Genomic DNA, 21,276 nt, shown 5'->3' with positions numbered 1-21,276 from the left:
TCATTTAATCTCCAGAGAAGATTTTCTGCATAGCGGAAGGGAAAAATCATGGCTTGGGTGCAAAGGCCTTGCTTGTGCATACAACAGAGTCCAGGGATGACCCAAAAACTGGGCCACTGGCTTTAAAAGGCGACATATAGTTAAGTCCTCGACTTACGACCACAACCGAGCCCCAAATTTCTGTTGCTAAGTGAGGTGTTGGCTAAGTGACCAACTTAGCCAACACCTCAACACTCTGCCCCATTTTACGGCCTTCCTTGCCACAGTCGTTAAGAGAATCGCCACAGTTGTGAAATTAAGCCACACGGATCTTAAGTGGGTCTGGCTATCCCAATTGACTTTCCTTGTGGGAAGGTCGCATCTGGAATTTGACCGCATGACCATGGCGATGTTTGCAACTGTCATAAGTGTGAAAAACGGTCATAAGTCCCTTTTTCCAGTGGCGTTGTAACTTCAAACAGTTGCTAAACGAACTATTGTAAGTACTGTACTGTATTTTCCCACCCCTCAGCATACCCGCCAGGTATGGTTCATAAGTGGTGTAGAAACAAGACCAAAGCCTACAGAATATTAAGCAGATTAACAGAGTTGGAAGGGACCTTGTAGGTCATCTAGTCCAACCCCCCAACCAAGCAGGAGACCCTACACCATTTATGACAGATGGCAGTCCGGTCTCTTTTGAAAGCCTCCAGTGATGAAGCTCCCACAACTTCCGAAGGCAACTTATGTTCCATGGGTGGATTGTTCTCACTGTCAGAAAATTCCTCCTTATTTCCAGGTTGAATCTCTCCTTGATCAGTTTCCACCCATTATTCCTTATCTGGCCTTCGGGTGCCTTGGAAAACTGCTATCCTGTCTCCCCTGGTCCTTCTTTTCACTAGATTAGACAAACCCAATTCTGGCAACTGTTCTTCATATGTTTTAGCCTCCAGTCCCCTAATCATCTTGGTTGCTCCTCTCTGCACACTTTCTTGAGACTCAACATTTTTGTTATAGTGTGGTGACCAAAACTGGGTGCAGTATTCTAGGTGTGGTCTTTAAGAGTAGAATCCACTAGCTGGTCTAGTGGTCGGTGCAGGGTCTTCTTAGCAGGCTTAATAGAATTTTTTCTTGGCCAAGTGTGATTGGACACACAAGGAATTTGTCTTGGTGTATATGCTCTCAGTGTACATAAAAGAAAAGATACGTTCATCAAGGTACCACATTTACAACACAATTGATGGTCAATATATCAATATAAATCATAAGGATCGCCAGCAACAAAGTTACAGTCATACAGTCATAAGTGGAAAGAGATTGTTGATGGGAACTATGAGAAGATTAATAGTAGTGCAGATTTAGTAAATAGTTTGACAGTGTTGAGGGAATTATTTTATAATACACAGATCAGTACAAGGGAAAATTTGTGGTATGTTTTTCAGGCATGTTTTGTTCTGATGACGAGCACCGGCTTTATAAGGAATTGTTTGCCCATTATAACGAAATCATCAGGCCTGTTGAAAATGTGTCTGACCCGGTCATGGTTTGGTTCGAAGTGTCTTTATCTCAGCTGGTCAAAGTGGTGAGTAAACTGGAGAACCTTCTCTTTTATTTATCTCAAAACTTCACTCTGGTTAAGCATCCTGAGTATTTTTTCCATTTTTTACTCAGTTTAATCGATAACAGTGCAATTGGGGTTTATTTTTATATTATGTATTTTATATTTAAATTTAGGCCATATGGAATAAGTTTTTTAAATAGTTTTTATTGTAATATATTGTATTGTTTTACTTGGCTGTTCACCGCCCTGAGTCCTTCGGGAGAAGGGCGGTATAAAAATTAAAATATTATTATTATTATTATTATTATTTCTAGAGTGTCTCGTTCAAGTACTAACGGTTAGCAGTTTTAGATCAGATGTTCAGCCGAGCTTTATATAATTCAGGTTTTAAATATGGTACATGCTTCTTCTTTTTTTCCCCCCTCTCCGCTTAGGATGAAGTGAACCAGATTATGGAGACTAATTTATGGCTGAAGCATGTAAGTAAATAATCAGAAAATAAGGTTTTGTTTAAAAAGAATATGAGGGAGAAGAAAAAAGTGAAATGCAGTGTTTAGAACAATATTTCATCTTTTCAGGAGTTAGGATTCTTAACAAAATTTTTTTTGGCAACACACAATCACTTATTCGGACACACATATCCAAAGTGTCTTTAAAATAAATAAATAAGAGTTACACCTGAGATTGAGGGTTTCGGGAATGAAAAGTCAGGACTTTAGAAAATACACTTTTAATACACTGCTGTCATCTAGTGGTCAAGAAGTATTATTATTTTTTGTATTTAACAAATACCAGGTAGTCCTCTACTTAGAACTTACAATAGGGTGGGCAGGAAATTTGTCATTAAGCAGTCATAAGTCATTAAGTGAGGCATGTCACACAACCGATTTCATGACCTAGTTCGTTGGAGAATTCTGGGAGATGAAATCCGTAGGTCTTAAATTTGCCAAGTTTACACACCCCTGGAAATTATAAGACTTGTGGACTTCCAATTCCCAGAATTCCCCAGCTGGCTGTAAGCCACAGAATTCCCCAGCTGGCTGGAGAATTCTGGGATCTGAAGTCCACAGGCCTTAGAGTTGCCAAGTTTGGACATCTCTGGTCTAAAGTCAGGGTCTACTTTGTTTTTGGCAAGACAAGAGACTGCTTGCATTACATTTTTTTGGAGAGAAAAATCATAACACACTCACCTTCGCTTGGAAGTTCGAGTCGGCCTTGGTTTTTCAGCAGGCAGTAGAAAAGGGGATTTGCAGAAGTGCTGTTTGGGGTTCAAGAGAGAGCTCCTTTCTCTATCAAACACATTTCTTCTGGCCTCTTAGAAAGACTACCAGGTAGAGAGAGAGAAAGTGAGAGAGGCAGGTATTCACAATTGGATGTACTTGGTCCCTGTTTTAGGTGTACGTGATTCTCTTTCTGAACTGCTAAACTCTTAATGATTTTTTTTTAAATTTGCATTTATATCCTGCCCTTCTCCGAAGACTCAGGGCGGCTTACACTATGTTAAGCAAGTCTTCATCCTATTTGCATATTTATATACAAAGTCAACTTATTGCCCCCAACAATCTGGGTCCTCATTTTACCTACCTTATAAAGGATGGAAGGCTGAGTCAACCTTGGGCCTGGTGGGACTAGAACCTGCAGTAATTGCAGGCAGCTGCGGTTAATAACAGACTGTCTTAGCAGTCTGAGCCACCAGAGAATTGTTGCAAGCTTATTTGTACCTCCCCCCCGCTTTTTTTGGAAATAGATGAACGCTGCTGTCTGAAGTGGTATCCAGGACAGGGTGTGGATATCATTTGCAAGGAGCAAATCCCAGGATGGTTGGCCCACTTTTCACTGCAGCAACTTGCAGAAATGCTACTGCCTGTAAAACGCAGCAAACTTGCTCTCTATCTGCTATTAGCCTGGGGATTTTTTTTAAAGTCTATTGCCTGGCTTTTTGCCAGCTCAGCTTTCAGTTTTAAACTGGGGCTGGGGAATTCTGGGAGTTGAAGTTCACACTTCTTAAAATGTATCTAGCTAGCACAATGTTTCTCAACCCTTGGCTTGAAGATTTGTGGACTTCAACTCCCAGAATTCCCCAGCCAGCCATGTCTTTGGTTATGAAGTGCTGGAATTATCATCATACGAGTGTTGGGGGTTAGTGATCCATTGTAACTTTGAGGATGGTTTGTAAGCCATTTTTCCCCAGATCAAGTTGTGACTTCAAACCATTGTTAAATGAATGGCCATAAGCCAAGGGCTACCTATAGGATGTTTGTGTGTTTTTAAGGTGCTGTAAGGCTCTTCTCTCTTAAGGGTTAGCATTTGGATGAAACGAGTCTACCTGAAATATCTCGATTTTTTTTTTCTGTTACCAGATTTGGAATGATTACAAACTCAGATGGGATCCAGAGAAATACGGCGGTGTGCAGTATGTCCGAGTGCCATCAAAAAAGATCTGGAAGCCTGATATCATGTTATATAACAAGTAAGATTACGGAATTAGACCACTTCTTAAATTTTCTTCCCGTAATGTACCTAGCCCTAATTAGTTACTATCCCAGAGAAATGATTGCAAAATTTTCCAAGCAAGATATGCCACACTTGGTCAAATCTCACTATTAGTCTTCGTGAATCTTTTCCAAGAAATACCTGATATTTCATGAGTGTTCTCTCTCTCATTGTATGTGTGTGCAAGAGACAGAGAGAGAGAGAGAGAGAGAGAGAGAAAGAAAAGAAAGAGAGAGAGGAGGGGAGGCATGACTGAATTGCATGAGTAGCATGTTCCCAATCAGAAGATACTGAGTGATAGGCGTGACTGCTGCAGTCAACCAACTTTTGAGAGGCCTCTTCTGTGCTGCCCAGCATTGACCCAAAGGTGCTGTCAGAACCAAAGAAGCTTCTTGGACGAGAAGTGAAACGACTTCAAGGAAAAACAAACTCCAGTTGCACCATGACCTGGGTCAGGGGTCTGCAAACTTGGCTCTTATAAGACTTGTGGGAGTTGAAGTCCACAAGTCTTAAAAGAGCCAAGTTTGCAGACCCCTGACCTGGGTGATTTGAGAATCTCTGGAGGCATGCCCAGCATTGAGTTGAGGCTTGCACGGCATAGGAGCAGAACCTAAGACCTATTGTTGAGGCTCCTTCTTCCCCCATCTACGTTTTGCCAAGATAGGTTGCTCGGTCACTTTGATAACTAACCGCCAGAACCTATTCTATACTCAACCCGTTCTCTCGACTGTGTTTGACAGTGCGATCGGAGACTTCCAGGTGGACGACAAAACGAAGGCCTTGCTCAATTTCACTGGAAACATCACGTGGATGCCTCCAGCCATATTTAAGAGCTCATGTAAAATAGACGTGACTTACTTTCCCTTCGACTACCAGAACTGCACCATGAAGTTCGGCTCTTGGACCTACGACAAAGCTCAGATCGACTTAGTGCTCGTTGGATCCACCATGAATCTCAAGGATTATTGGGAAAGTGGGGAGTGGGCCATTATCAAAGCCCCCGGCTATAAGCATGACATCAAGTACAACTGCTGCGACGCCCTCTACCCGGATATCACCTACTCTTTGTACATGAGACGCCTGCCCTTGTTTTATACCATCAACATGATCATCCCGTGCCTTCTGATTTCCTTCTTGACTGTGTTGGTGTTCTACCTTCCGTCGGACTGTGGCGAGAAAGTAACTCTGTGCATATCGGTCCTCTTATCCTTGACGGTTTTCTTCCTGGTCATAACGGAGACCATTCCGTCCACGTCGCTGGTGATCCCGCTGATAGGAGAGTACCTCCTCTTCACCATGTTGTTTGTCACACTCTCCATCGTCATCACCGTCTTTGTACTTAACGTCCACTACAGAACTCCCAGGACCCACACCATGCCGGAGTGGGTGAAGGTGATTTTCCTCAAATTTCTCCCCCGCGTCATGTTCATGACGCGGCCCCCCAGCAACGAAGACGAGGGCAGGCCCGAGAAAGTGAAGCCTTCTTCCCATGCAGAGCTGGCCCCTTTGAACTTCATCCAGATACCCGACAGCAGGTACTGTCAAGACTGCTTCTCATGCCAAGGGTTTACACACGTGTGTTGCCTGCATGAGCACAGAACACACCTGAAGGCCACCGGCAACCTGACGCAGAGCTCCAGTTCTGAATCCATGGATGCGTTGTTTCCATCTTCGTTTATATCGCCAGAAATGAGAGATGTGATGGACAGCATCAAATACATCGCCGAAAATATGAAACTGCAGAATAAAGCCAAGGAGGTATGGATATATTTTAATTTCCACCTTTCACAGCATACCTGATGTGGCCTCATGCTGGTAAGGCGATACTGTAAACCAGGGTGTCCAACCATGGCCACTTTAAGACTCGTGGACTTCAACTCCCAGAATTTCTCAGCCAAGCTGGCTGAGGAATTCTGGGAGTTGAAGTCCACGAGCTTTAAAGTGGCCACGGTTGGACAACTTTGGTGTCAATTAATAGTTCTGCAACATCCACATTTTGGTCATTTCCTGACCACACCTAAGTAATATCTGCTCAGATTGACCAAGGTCTTGTGTAGTCTCAGGCTATTTCTATTTTCTACCAGATTCCTGTGGAAGCATCCAAAAACAGAACAGCTTCTTAGATTGGGTGAAATCCAGCAGGTTTTGGAGAACCGGTAGCGGAAATTTTGAGCAGTTCGGAGAACCGGCAAATGCCACCTCTGGCTGGCCCCAGAGTGGGGTGGGAATGGAGATTTTGCAATATCCTTCCCCCAGGAGTGGGGAGGGAATGGAGATTTTGCAATATCCTTCCCCTGCCATGCTCACCAAGCCACGCCCACAGAACCGGTAGTAAAAAAAAATTGGATTTCACCACTGTTCTTAGATCTTCTGAAGGCAATAAAGAGGTACCATTTGTGATTTGCAAAATGGAAAGGTTACAGTGCTTAAGACACAGAAACTAATATTAAAAAAAATAGACTTTTTTTTAAACAACAGGACAGATTTTTTTCCCCCAAGGGGAAACAGGGACGTCACCTATTCACCAAACCTTGTGAACAAGAGATCAAGTTAGTTTACGATCATCTGAATATTTATTTGGAACCAGAGGGGAATATTTTTGCAAATTATCTTCCATGGTAACAGGTTTATTAGTAATTTTAACACCTTCCCATTTCCATGGAATAATTCACCTTCCCATATTTAAGAAGCGCTTAAAAAGATAACCAAAATTAGGCAAGGAAGGAAGTCGCGGTGTGGCTCAGGCTGTAAGAAGCCTGTTATTAAACACAGCTGCCTGCAATTACTGCAGGTTCAAGCCCCACCAGGCCCAAGGTTGACTCAGCCTTCCATCTTTATAAGGTAGGTAAAATGAGGACCCAGATTGTTGGGGGGGCAATAAGTTGACTTTGTATATAAATATACAAATAGAATGAGACTATTGCCTTACACAATGTAAGCCGCCCTGAGTCTTCGGAGAAGGGCGGGATATAAATGTAAAAAAAAAAAAAAAGTCAGGAGCCAAAGACTTATTTTTCCCTCAAGTCCCTCCCCGCCCCTGCCTCAGTTCATTTCAAGTATAGATTTGAGACAGAGGACCTGAGGGTCCGCCTTTTGAAGATGTTCAACAGAGGCCTAGTTTTAAAACTATTTATTGTACTCTCTGCAAAGACAACTGTACCAATGGCTTTGAAATATGCATAGCGGCCCCACAAAATAGATTATTTGAAAATTGATGTAATTTTCTGCTTATTTCTTCCAGACTCAAGATGACTGGAAATATGTTGCCATGGTTATTGACCGTATTTTCCTGTGGGTATTTATTCTCGTGTGCATTTTGGGGACAGCAGGATTGTTCCTGCAACCGCTGCTGATCAGAGATGAAGTTTAAACAAGGTGACACAGCAAAAAAAGGACTTTTTTCCCCTTCTTGGGTGTCTAAACACATTACGCTGATGTTGAACTACTTATTTTTGCTTCTTTGAGTACCAAAATAAAGATACTGAAGAACATACAGAAAACAACTGATGTTGTATTATTCTGAGGTGTTGTATAAGACCGAAGAATTTTTATGTCTAGATTTTTCCTTTTTTTTTTTTGAGTGAGAGAGAATTTTTATGGTTGTCAGATTAAGCCTTAAAATAGTACTAATTTATTCTGCAGAAGTTTGGATAAGGAGAGTCAAGGCCATCTCATTAATACAGAAATGCAGATCCCTGCAATTTTAATAAGCCAAATGTTAAAATCAGATAACAATTATGTTACAAGGACTAGGAGATGACAGCAGCAGCACCAATATATAATAAGGGAGGAAACCGAGTAGATCTAGCTAACCACAGACCTATCAGTTTCTTGAGTGCCTAAGTTGGAAATATTTAGCATGACTGGAATCTTGAGGTATAACTGGACTAGTACAAGCTGAACTCCAAAGATGCTCACCAGAGATATACAAAAGCATTTGCACCAATTAAAATTTCCTCTCGATGTGGCCTTTCGAGACTTGCGAACCAAACTGCCACAGCTATGCCAAGAGCAACCAACAAAAGGAACTATACAGATTCTAAGAAGCTGTATTCGAAAAGGCCATGTCTTAAAAATTAGGGGTTAGCTGGAACTAATCATATAATTTCCTGCTCACCCAGAAATTCACACGAGGTTTTTTTTTAAATGGAGATAAAGCAGAGGAAAGACTCTCTTTGCGTGGGAGAGAAACAGAAGAAACCAGAGGAAGCGTATGTACATCCATAGGGTCCTTGGTGCTTTCTGAGCTTTTCTTGCAGGCGTTTCATTACCCAACTAGGTAACATCATCCATGCTCAAAGGGAGTGGAGTTTGTTCTCATTTTAGTTGGGCGTTAACTCGGAAAAAAGTAAACAACAGCCTAACCAAGGAACCACCAAGACTGCTCCCACCAACACTGACAGGGCAAGCCACTAGTATGTAAAATATACTGGATTACTATATATCAGCCTTGACCCCACATTTCAACCCTGAACTACAAATATTCTCTTATATCAATATGTACATCCATTTTACATTACCAAGTCAAACTGATGGATTTGGCCAAGGGCTTTAAAGAAATCTTTGAGAAGTAGATTAAAAGGAAAAGGGAACATTTATAAGGATTTGGAGAATTGTTTATTAACATGGGATATTGCAGCAGACAAATGAAAATAAGATGATAGTAAGCACTGGTTTTCAGCTTCTGGTCTCAAGGAAGCTAAATCAAATGAAAAGACCAGGAATGGTTTTTCCACTAAAGGCAACAAATCTCAGCTACTTAGATTAAAAAGGGTGAGAGGAAGAGACGAAACCCCCTAAGCAATGCAGATAAATATTAAGGAATCTTTAATTAACCCACTTTCCAAATGATGGTTTCCTAATGAAATATAATGTAATTTAAAAATTCCCCTTGAATTTACAAACTTAATAACAAACAGCAAGTATCAAATGCAAAGTTTAATTTATTTTCTATAATTATCACCCTTAAAGTGCATTCAGTACACTTCTAAAATCTAAAAATAAATCTGATTTTTTAAAAAATATTTAAAAATTCCCAGCAATACACAAAATACAACTAGAACGATGAAGTACTCCAGCTCATATCACTGCAAACGTTCATTTCTGATCTATTGTGTAATTGACACAAAAGATTTCCAACTGTCTACTATCTTTCTAAAAGTGTGTTTAGACGATATTAAAATAATATCTACTGTCTCTAGTTACCTTTGTTGTAGCATATTTTTCATTCCATGATTTGACTGTTGATTTTAATTCGAGGGCTACTTATATAGCACAGATTTTCTTCACAGAACATGGAGGGTATTTGTGCTTAATAAAAACGCATAAAGGAGCACGCCCCAGATACTTCATGTGCAACTTCTACAATCAACACATCTTTTTCAGCAAGTGGATTAGACTGTGAAGTCAAATAAAATCTTCTAAGAAAGGAATAACGAATTGCTTTTGTAAGGCTATGAAGAAAACTGCATGAGAGTTGAGCAGGATTGGAGGGTGTCTTTGCTTTGGTTAAAATCAGAATCAGAATCAAGCTGGGAGGGACCTTGGAGGTCTTCTAGTCCAGCCCCCTGCTCAAGGAGGCGATCCTATTTCAGGCAAAAGATCCTCCAGTCTCTTCTTAAAAACCTCCAGTGATGAAGGACCCACAACTTCTGGAGGCAAACTGTTCCACTGGTTAATTGTCCTCGCTGTTATTGTGTTATCACAGCACAATAAAAATTGGATTTAGAAGGGAAATTGCATTAGGAAGTCCAAAACGCTCCATGGAGCACTTGCATATTTTACAACTTTCTTTGCCTTACACTTTTCAACCTTCCCACTTGTTCCTTGGCAAACTGAGCTTAATTCTGAGTGACAGTTTGGGAATCAAATGCTAAGAGTGAGAGATGAAGAACCCTCATCTGCTACGATTACTCACACGTCACATGAACGGACTAAAAAAATATATATCTAAAACCTTCTGTATTCCTTGGTAATGCCAATGCGGAAGACCGTTGTGTTTTGAGGAGTTTTAGTGGCATATTTTGATTTCTCCTTCACATTCATTTATTTAGCATACGGCATAAAATACATGGATAGCAGCAATAAAGGTATATGGAAAGAACACATAATAGTATACGCATAAGATGGAGATTTGTGGTTAATTTTGTAAGGTGTTAAGAGATTCAAGAAGAGATTCCTTCACATTAAGAAAAGTCTAAGGGGTGTCCAACCTTGCCAAATTTAAGACCCATGGACTTCAACTCCCAGAATTCCCCAGCCAGCTGGATGGGGAATTCCGGGAATTGAAGTTCAGTCATAAAGTTGCCAAGCTTGGACACCCCTTAGACTTTTCTAACCCCTGGTGTAGACCTTCAGAGTTCATTCTGAGCTAATGTGCTTTAAAAAAAAAAGCTTTTGTTTATTGCATAAAGGCGAAGAGGGGCTGTGGAATCTTCACATAGTGCAAAGCTTTTTTTTTTTTTTAATCTGTGAAAACCTCTGTGTTTCGAGTGATGGGCCACCTAGCCAAGGTCAGGTTTTGCAGCCTTGTGACTATAGAAACAAGAGCCATGGAAATCATGGTGCCAACTTTTAATAAAAACCCTAATACTGGCTTTTAAGTTGGGAGCTTCTGCGGAGAACCTGGCACTGGAACATCTGTGCTATTGTTATTAAGAAGGTCCTGACAGCTTGCAAGAGATTTCGGTACCGTCTTGCTTGGTAGATGTGCTTTTTTTGCTGTGTTTTTAAATTTGTTTGCTTAATAATAAAACTTTAAAAAAAATCTCTTTATTTGTTGGTGTGCTCATTGTCTCCGGATCCAGAAGAACCAACTGCCCGGGCATCTGACCCCTGACAAAACTTCTCATCCATTGCTGCAGCAGTTTCAATGATGGGCATATTAGACACCTTAAATGTTAAAGTGTCATGTTAATACTTTTTTCTATAATAATCTGCAAATAATATTAGAATACTGATGGCATCCAGATAGGCTATAATTAAGAGGAGGGCGGGGGGAATCCATCTTACAATTTTTCTGGTTAAATATCCCCATGAATTTTCCCCTCCCAATTGCATTCTCAGACATTTCATTATTAGTTTAGAAAGAACTTAAACACATCTAGGAATTAGCATACCTAGAAACACTGCTAGAATTCTGCCCCTGCTCACACACTTATTTATTCACAATCCCAGCATGGATTGGTACTGTTTTGCTTGCCCATTTATGAATTACAGGAAGAAACAGGGCCAGGGATCCAGTAACTGCAACCAGAAAGAACAGCCATAGGAACACACGATCCAGCACCTGCGCTATAAATTTCCAGTCATCCACAACCTTAAAAAAAAGAAGAAGAGGGAAAAAAAGTCAGTAACTTTCCTTAAGCATTTGGTTTTATCCGAGTTTAGTCCCTAGAAAATAACAAAGCAGGCAGTGGCAACAATGTATCTATACAAAAGCCACAGCATAATAAATAACCATTGTTATAATAGACATTCCCTATTGTAGATTTTACTTATTAAATTGAATAGTATACATTACTGAAACTGAATTTTATCACAGAATTAAAAATCCCCAGTCTATTTAAAAATATTTGTGCTTGTTAAGGCTTGAATCATATTTTTTATATAAACTGGGGGAAAAATGGGTCACAGACAAACATGAGTCATTGTAGTTGATAAGAAATAATTTCTCTATTTTTTTAGCATGCTATTGATCCAAAATGTTCACTATCTTGATCCAAAACAGTAGATCAAGTTATTCATATGATACCCCTCACTCAATAAGATATGACAAAAACTATTGAACGGTTTAGATATTGCTAGGTTGCTATTGAAGGAATGGTTTCCATCAACAGGACTAAGACTTCCCTTTCTCTCAAAGACATCCCAAAACAGGACAGCATCTGAAATCAACCAAATAATTAAGTTTTTTTTCTTCCTGTAGCTCAGGGTTGAACTGTGGAGTCCTTGATGCTCTCCGAATTTGGTTGTTTTCTTGTAGACGTTTCATGGCCCAGCTAGGTTACATCATCAGTATCAGATGATCACTGTCAACATCATCAGAGCACTGATGATGCTATCTAGTTCAGGGGTGAAATGCTCCCGGTTTGGACTGGCCGATCCGGTAGCGATGGCAGCGGGTGGTTCGGAGAACCGGTAGCAAAAATCTCTGTCCCCCCCCCATGCCCATCCAATCGCCCAGTTGCCCGCTTGCTGCTTCTTTCCAGCTCGCTCGCTTTTACTGCCCGAATGGTAGGAATAGGTTGTAAAAAATGCTTTTAAAAGGTAAAAAATAAAAAAGGCTCTGATGATCACAGCTGAGCTGCGCAATTGTCAGAGCCTTTTCTTAACTTTTAAAAGCATTTTTACAACCTATTCGGCCGAATAGGTAGTAAAAAAAAAGGCTCTGACAATCGTGTGTCACAGCTGATCACACCCGTGTGCACTGTTCTACTTATCTCCTTCCCATGCCTTTTGGCGTCACTGCGCATGCGTGCATGCAGTGCACATTTGGCGCACAGAGCGCATGTGCAGCCACCGAACCGGTAGTAAACTGGTTCAGATTTCACCACTGATCTAGTTGGGTCATGAAATGTTTGCAAGCAAACAACTACGCTCATAAAGCACCAAGGGCTCCAGATTAAGATTCTACTACATAACTTTGTGTATTATGTTCAACTCAGCCATTGAGTGTAACACAACTAGAATACACACACACACCTCATGTACTTCATTCTCTTTGACAATGTGTCTTATAATATACCGGACAGAATTTAAGGCTGCTTCCAAGGTATTCCTAGATTCCTCGGATCCCTGGGTGCCCGTGGCCTCTTCTTCTTTTGGTACCGAGTACCTATCGACGTGGCTTCTCATACAAAGCAGTCTGGGGAGCTTGTGGAGAAATATTTTGCGGACCCACGGCGCCATCGCGCTGTGCGTCGACGAGGACCGGTGATGAACGTTAATAGCAAAGACAGTGATGACTATAGATAAGGTCACAAAAATCATGGTGAAGACCAAGTATTCGCCAATCAGAGGTATGACTTTAGAAGATGAGGGAATAATTTCTTCTATGACTAGAAGGAAGACGGTGAGCGAGACCAGAACGGAAGTGCAGAGAGAGATCTTCTCACCTTCGTAGGCGGGAAGGTAGAAGACGAGGATGGTTAAGAAAGACAGCCCTATGCATGGAATAATGAGGAAGAGCGTGTAAAAGAGAGGCAAGCGCCTAATGATGAACGAGTAGGTAATAAAGGGGTACCAGCAGCTTCCATCAGTTCTGTTCCTTCTGATACCCGTTGCTGTTACTATTTCCCATTCTCCGTTATCAAAGAAATCTCTTTTGTCTACTTCTTCATCCACAAGGATTATATCCACCTGAGAACCATCGTATGTCCACGAGCCAAACTTCATGGAGCAGTTCTGGAGGTCAAATGGAAAATAAGTGACGTCAATGGTGCAAGAGCTTTTATAGTTTGCAGGTGGGGTCCAAACAATGGTGCCATCGTGCTTCACTATGGCCTTCGTAGACGTCCCTTCAAAATGACCGTCTGCACTGAAAGAATATCAGCAAAGGGTTACGAAAGGGGCAAGACAGGGCTTTCCCACAAAAAGCCAAGTGTGATGTACTTTTTCCAGCATAAAATTATTTTGGAATTGTATAACCCTGCTTAATCCTTTACAGACAAAACATTGAGTTAGATGCGGGGTGAAATCCAGCAGGTTCTGGAGAACCGGTGGGGGAAATTTTGAGTAGTTCAGAGAACCAGCAAATACCACCTCTTGCTGGCCCAGAGTGAGGAGGGAATGGAGATTTTGCAGTATCCTTCCGCTGCCACGCCCACCAAGCCAAACCAGGCCCACCAAGCCACCCCCACAGAACCTGTAGTAAAACAAATTGGATTTCACTACTGGTTAGAGTGTCCCCTGTAGGGCATACTCCAGCCACAATTCAAATTATTAATTTAATTTTTAACAAATGGATAGGAGCTAACGAGTGAGTAAAATCAGGATTTTGGATGATCCTCTGTGAAAGGAATGGCTAGAATCCTTTTGCAGACATGTCCACCCTTCTATAAAAACTTCTCCAACAGGTTAAAAAAAGATAAAACCGAGTATCTTAATGAGGCGCTACGCTTCTTAACATGATGAGGTCCTCAAATGAGGACCCAATTATCTTCTACCGCTGCTCTGAGTGCAGTCTCTGAGGAATGTGCACAGCATCTTTTCTGCTGCTTCTTGTTCATTTTTGCCAGAAAGACAAGTAGTCTACAAGCGAAGATATGATCTTAAGGGAAATTCCTTCTGGGTAAGAACTCTCCACAATCATGTGAGTCTTCTTCCTTGGGAAATTGAAGGGGGCACCAAACCCTTTTATTTCATTACCCATCCAGACCTTTTCAGCCTGGTTTTTTTCCGCATTCTCCTGGGCCCAAGTCTATTTAACATATTTTAAAAACTGAAACGCTTACTTATCATATAGAACAATGTCTGGAATCCATAGGGAAGCTGAAGGGACACGGATAGATGTTATTCCGGCATAGTCCTCGGGATCCCACTTCAGCTTTACATCAACCCATTCCTGCAAAGGAGTGCAGACTTTTCTTCAATTTTATCTTGAACTCGAAACAACCCAGAAAGCAACAATTAAAATGTTTACTATGTTACTATTAAAAGTTGCTACCTTTGCTTCAAAACGTATTTGTTTGTACTTTTTTGTTTTGCTACTTTTGATAAACTTACTGGACTCGTGTTGACTTGCAACAGGAATGTTTTCTGATTCTAATATTTCTGGAAAACCCACCTTGCTGCTTCGAATCCCCTTGCCGATTTACTGTAAATCATTCAGGGTCGATAGAGAATCCTGATCTATCTTTTTTTTCCCTCTGTCTCTTCCACGGTGATGCAACCCAAAGGCCTGAATCACCAGTGCACCAATATTATGAAGATTCCCACTCAAAAGATCTTCAACCAGGACTCACCTGCTTCAGCCAAACATTTGTGGTCATCAATTGGTTTTTCTCATCCTATTGGAAGAAAAGTGTATTAGATATAATCAAAAGTTTTAGCTCACGGTGAGAGCCAGATAGCGTCTGAACTGGACCTTGGCAAGACTTCTGGTAGCTTCCCCCTCCTAAATAGGCGCTTCCCAATGTGCCCCTTGAAGGGATAATGAAACAGCAGAAGCAGCTGACACTGGAATTTCATTCCCCTAATAATTGTCAGGCATGAACTACCAGATTCACACTTGTAGAGTTCAAACAGGCTCTATGCCTGTTCTGCAGGAATCTCTGGCACCGTGAAAGACTAGATATGGCTCAAAGGCATTGGAGGCAAGAAGTGACATACCTTGCCCTATTGTGTTTACTTAGGTCCCGCCTAATTTCCCACTTTGAGATCTCCTCCCCACTGGGAGGACTGCTGTCCAACACTAATGGAACAATCCAATGGCTGTAAGGCACTAAATACTCACAGCACCAAAAATGTTATCATTGCTATTGCTAGTAGGAATAACGGGAAGTATTTTATGTTAGTTAAAGGAAAAGACACAGAATCTTTTTCATGTTTTACAGACTCAGAGGTATAAGGTTTAAAAAAACACAAAAAACCCCCCATTCACCTGAAGTTGTAAACCATGTTGGTTGGTATCTAACTATCATACTTTCACTTAATATGCCATCTGATTAAACAAGAGTTATTTAGGGTGGGGGTGGGAGAGAAATTCCTGTCTCCACCTGCCCTGGAATCATACTACTACTACTTGCAAGTAATTTCTTCTAAATCTTGAGTAAAAAGTATACTTATAAATTATTACGGCCAAATTATATTTCAGAAACATGGCAGGAATTCTACAAAACAGATAACATACTGTATGTCTTCAGATCGTTTGAATTTTAAAATGTTTCCTAACATACCACATCCACCAACAGGGAAATTGCAAGACCAAATTTCACTTTGATGGTATCATTCAAATGCTCGACTGGACGAACCCATCGTTCATAGTCTTCAAATAAATATTTAAATAAGCGGTCTTCACTTTTAGCAATAAAAGAAGGTTCAGATGTACCTGCAAAAAGTTTAAAAAAAATATATCCAGAAAAAGTATTTAATATTTAACTTACATAATTTCCCGTCACAATAGACGAAGTTTGCCATAAAGTTAAGCATCACTGAAAGCTACAGTTCCCTTTTGTTTAAACAGGGGGAACAAAAGAACAGGTCAAGTAACTCTCTTATTCTGCAGATTCAGCTTTTGACACTGTCAATGAAGTTAAAGGGTAATCCATTAAAAATGTAAAACATAATTAAGAGAGGTATCTCAAAGTTATGTTTTATAAGTGGGAAAGAGTATTATGTTTAAGTAACCAGTCCCAGAAGCGAGCGGTAAATTGTAGATGAAGAATTAAGGATGAAAAAAGTAGAAATTATGGAAGCATGCATTTTCTACTTATTTATAGTTTGATTAGTCTACAGATTTACTGGCATGAATACAAATTGACAATTTACATAAATAGATATGTAAATCAAGCAGAGCCTTCAGGCTCCATGCTGTAAGTATTGTAGGCTATTAGATTTCATTTGTGATGGTATTGAACTTATGCAACAGTAATTTTCAGTATCGGCAATGCTGTATTGCCCTTCTTCCACTTAAAACATCCAATATTTGCTTTCGCAGAAATTGCCAACATATTTCATATTGTATGAAAGTTCATTTCTGGAGAACTAAATGTGACATATTCATTGCTCTATCCTACTGAAAATATTACAAGGAGTGGAAAGGGAATATTTATGTGTTACAAGTGCTCTCAAAGTTAATAAACTCTATTGCTTAATGTTTTGTGAGAGGAATATAAAATATTGCTACTTTTATTATACAGTACTGCATTTTGTACCTTAAATATCATGAAACTTAAAAGTCTGAGCTCATACGTTAAAATGGAACAATTCAAAGACACTTTAAAATTGTTTAATGAAAAACAAAGAAACCATTGCGAATTTCCTAGCATGTTGAATCGCCCATATTTTACTTAAATACTTATTCTGGTACTTTAATGTAAAATGCTATTCTCAGACTCATTAGATGATGTACGTTGATAATTAACTTCTAGGGCTATGCAAATCATTTGTAACTGCGCAGTCAACTTCTTTTGCTGTAAAAAAGAAGAAGAAATAAAATGGCTACACATGTGCAGAAGATAGCTAGCAGCAATTCTGAAGAAGCAACTCAGTAAAAAGATGTGGTTCACGTATTGTAGAGCACTTCTTTTGGGAGATTTGCACAGCCCTATTTTCTGGCTACTGAAGCAGAAAAAATCCTGCTGTACCTATTCTTTCGCTAAACAGGGGCTTGGGCCCTGGTACCTAAGACTACGCTTTCAGCTGATGAAATGTAAAGGTTCAAGTGTAGTAATATAAAACTATTTTTAAATCTCAACGATGAAACAGTGATTTAAACTGTTTGAAAGAATAAAACTTGTTCTGATTACAGAAGACGGCTGTCCTGTTCACAAAATGTGTTTCTTGATTATTGCATTCAGAAATAATTCTATTACAATTCACCAGTTGCTTAGGTTGTATTTTTAAAAAGTGATTATGTGCCATTGTCGGAATTGGTTCTTAGTGAGGACAAGAGATGGATTTTCTCCAGGAGAATCTGTCCCCAACCTGGTCCTTCAAGTGTTCCTTTCATGGCAGTAATTGAGTCATTAGATTTAACTTTATGCCAATAAACTTGGATGTTCTCTAGCTGTACCACATATTGTTGTTTTTTTCATTTCACTTCACAATGACTAAATCTAAAAGAAATGGTTCAAGTCAGTTTTCTTCTTTACCATCTGTCATAGAAGAAATATGACTGGAAAAAAAAACCCCTTGTAGCCTTTAGGACTCAAAACACCTATGCCACTTTCTATTTTTATTAAATGTCTATCCACTAACCAGATACAACAGGCAGTTCAAACACATTTAAACACCACATTTGGAAACATTATTATCTGAAGAAAATTGTTTCTTGCATTCAACTGTGATCCTTCAACCTTTGTACATTGCTATTTAATTTGCCATATAATACATACTGGGTATCTTATGCTAAATTGTGTTTCCAGAAGGTTTTTTTTTTTCCAGAAGTAACCAAATCAATATTTTTGCATATCAAAATATGAAGGAAGCAATCCGTTTTAGTGAGAAAAACAATAGCCATAGAATACTAGGGCAATGAAATTGCAGGTATCCAGAATGGGAACCTAATAACCAACTGTGTATGAATAATATACATTCAGGAAAAAAGCACTGCCGTAACAGTTTCAGTTTCTTCTGAAAAACAAAAATAACTAACTGCAAATCTGTTTAACCTGAATCTATCAAAACCCCTTTTCATTACATAAAGGGGAAAGCTTTTAAACACATTCTGCTAACTTGTGCTTCTCTTTTACACACCCAGAGTTACAAAAATAATGCCTAAATCTTCAGGTCAGGTTGAAAATATCTGTCTCCCCAAGACAAAAATATGTCCCTGCAGTCTTAACCATTCAAATCTCCACCAAAAAAACTCTTTATCCAGTGACACCCCCTGGTTAAAAACAGGAAACGTCTTTTGCTGCTTGTCTATTTTGGCCAGAGCAAAATAAGCTAGAAAAGATGAAGTTGAGACGAACTCTTTCGATGGCTCCAGAACAACTGGAAAGAGCAGCAGCTGGCAGATGTCTATTTAAAGACAGGATGGGAGAATCAAAATCTCTTTTGGTTAAAAAAAATATCTGGTTCATCCTGGGCAAACCAGATTATTGCACAGATGAATACACACACGTTGCTACATCCCGCCTTCCCGATGTGGGTTTTTTTTTTCTTCCTTCTCACCAATGCAGCACAATGGAGTGTAGCCAGCCCCCTCCCTGCCCTTCAGTTAACCACCGCAGTTATTATTGCTTGAACCTGCACTTCTAGATAAAGTCTTCCAGATGCAGACGCAAAAAGTCTTACAAAAACAGATTACAGTGTCTCTTGGGGGAAGGCTGGACAGATCAGGTTGCAATTTTTGTCATCAGGATAAGGACAGTAATCCTGCAATACGACAGCAGAATCAGGTTGTAATAATACACCCTCCCACCCCCACCCTAACCCACTTACAGAGGCATCAACCCCACTGAAATACAATGGAATGGAAGTAGGAAAAAGCAGCCTGTATATAGTATTACACATACGTATTTTTATTTTATTGATTTATGATGAAATTTATTTGCCGCCCCTCTCACATCCAACAACTATGCATATAGTGTGTATGTAAGTATGGATGGACAGATAGACAAAGAGATAGACAGACAGATTAGATAGACAGACAGATAGATAATAGATGACATATATATAGATATAGACATAGATAAGATAGATAATAGATAGATGACAGAGATAGACAGGTCAATAGATCGATAGATTGACATATATATATATATATATATATATATATATATATATATATATATATATATATATAGAGAGAGAGAGAGAGAGAGAGAGAGAGAGAGAGAGAGAGAGAGAGAGAGATGACAGATAGATAATGGAGACAAAAGCTATAATAGACAATAGTTGTATAGATATGATAGAGATTTAGATGATACATAGATTATTAACTACTTTATAACTCTGTTACTGTTATTTTGGGAGGCATGACATACATAACTGAATTCATTACTAATCTTCTATCTCTAACATAAGTTATGCAGATGCTACACATAAAGCATATACACAGATACATACATATATAAAGGTATATATATATGCCTGCCAATGATTCATCATGGATATAAGCTTCTCACCTCTATGCCCAGAGAAACCTATGGATTTGCACACTCATGCCCACTCCCTCCAACCCCTCCCTGCAGGAATGCATTTGCATACTCAGGCACACCTGCCTCGCCCCCCCTACCCCCCCCCACCCCAACCCCGCCCTCCGCAATCCACCTCAGGGCTACTTCCTGAGGAGGGGAAGCAGTTTATAAATACTTTTAATCAATAAATCCCACATCGCTCCCCCACCCCAACATATAACCCCTCCCCCCCCCCAGCCAGCCAGCTGACAGGCTCCCTTTTAGTTTCCATCTCATGCAGTATAAAACTCCTGTGCAATAGTTGGACCCTATTCGACGCCCCCCCCACCTCAGCCTCCGTGACAGTTAATTCCTATTTATTATGAGGAGGGGGGGTGGGGTGTTCCAAGTTGGCTGGGTGGACTTTCTCCCCCCCCGTCCCCACATAACTGTCTTCCTCGCGCGCTCTTTTTTGGCGCATGACGCGCGTCTCGGCTCCCGGGGCATTCACACGAGCGCGGGCTTGACGCGTGTCTCGGCGTTACCCAGAAAACGGCCGGCGGAGGCTCCGCGGCCGGCGAAGAGGAGCATCAGGAGCATCAGGGGAGCCTCGGCCATGGCCCCGCGCGGCAAAAGCGGCCGCCGGACGCGGACGAAAAAGCGGAGCCGCTTCTCCTCAGACGAGCCTCGGCTGGGAAAGCGCGCCGGCTGCCGCTAAGCCGCCGATGCCCCGCCCCCGGGGCGTGGCTAAGAAAGGGCGGGAAAGCCGCGAGGCCGCTCCCCCCCCCACAGCTGGGATTGGCCTACGACTCCCGGCAGCCTCGCAGCTCCGTTCTCAGCCGAGGGGCTGATGGGAGTTGTAGGCTCTCCTCCGTTGGAGTGGCGAAGGTGCGGCCCTGAAGTAGGAAGGGCCGAGTTTTCAGCAAACTCAAAACTTCGCTCCACGCTGTCAAACGCATTGGGCTACCTCACAGGGTTGTTGTGAGGAGCATCAAAGAAAGCTTAGGATGCGCCTGCAGCAGGAGCCCAGTTATCCACAAAAATAATAAAGGCGGGATAAAAATAAATGAAATAAATAAATAAAACTACATCTTAAAACAAAACCGTCTCCCCGTTGTTTTTAGCTGGGTTGAAAGTTTAATTTTTGCATTTATTTGGAGGGGCCAGACACAGCGCAATGCGTTTTGCAGAATGCAAGAAATGTTTAGTAACTAATGGCACTGAAAAAAGCCATTTACGACTGGTCCGTCCTTGGACTTATGACCGTTACAGCATCCCTACAATTACATCATGATTGTATCATTCCAGAGTGGTGTGATTGCCATTCGCAATCTTCCCGGCCAATTTTGGATAAGCAGATTCAATGGAGAAAAGTAGATTCACTTAATGACCATGTGCTTAACAACTGTAGCAACCTGGTTAGTGACCATGGCAAAAAAGTTGTGAAACTGGGCATGA

At 40.8% G+C, this 21,276-nt stretch overlaps 2 protein-coding genes across 4 annotated transcripts; one reads left to right on the top strand and one right to left on the bottom strand.

Annotated features, from left to right (window-relative positions):
- Positions 1–1,417: 1,417 nt before the first annotated feature.
- Positions 1,418–7,403, top strand: CHRNA3 (cholinergic receptor nicotinic alpha 3 subunit). The gene is made up of 5 exons (XM_058156636.1): positions 1,418–1,561; positions 1,975–2,019; positions 3,901–4,010; positions 4,774–5,791; positions 7,275–7,403. The coding sequence occupies exons 1-5, from the start codon at positions 1,424–1,426 to the stop codon at positions 7,401–7,403; spliced, it is 1,440 nt and encodes a 479-aa protein (XP_058012619.1). The 5' UTR covers positions 1,418–1,423.
- Positions 7,404–8,602: 1,199 nt separating this feature from the next.
- On the bottom strand, positions 8,603–20,534 carry CHRNA5 (cholinergic receptor nicotinic alpha 5 subunit). Of its 3 annotated transcripts, XM_058156634.1 has the most exons (7): positions 20,364–20,534; positions 15,931–16,082; positions 14,998–15,042; positions 14,488–14,597; positions 12,737–13,571; positions 11,152–11,351; positions 8,603–10,924 (listed from the first exon to the last, which is right to left on the bottom strand). In XM_058156634.1, exons 1-6 carry the CDS (start codon positions 20,434–20,436, stop codon positions 11,190–11,192), a joined length of 1,377 nt encoding a protein of 458 aa, XP_058012617.1. In that variant the 5' UTR covers positions 20,437–20,534; the 3' UTR covers positions 8,603–10,924; positions 11,152–11,189. The 3 variants fall into 3 exon arrangements, with proteins under 3 accessions (XP_058012617.1, XP_058012616.1, XP_058012618.1); XM_058156633.1 differs by having other exon boundaries at positions 8,603–11,351; XM_058156635.1 differs by having other exon boundaries at positions 8,603–11,351; positions 20,269–20,492.
- Between the last annotated feature and the right edge of the window lie 742 nt (positions 20,535–21,276).

The sequence above is a fragment of the Ahaetulla prasina genome, chromosome 13 (assembly GCF_028640845.1).
Source record: "Ahaetulla prasina isolate Xishuangbanna chromosome 13, ASM2864084v1, whole genome shotgun sequence".
Taxonomy (NCBI): domain Eukaryota; kingdom Metazoa; phylum Chordata; class Lepidosauria; order Squamata; family Colubridae; genus Ahaetulla; species Ahaetulla prasina.
This window is presented reverse-complemented; position numbering and strand designations above follow the sequence as displayed.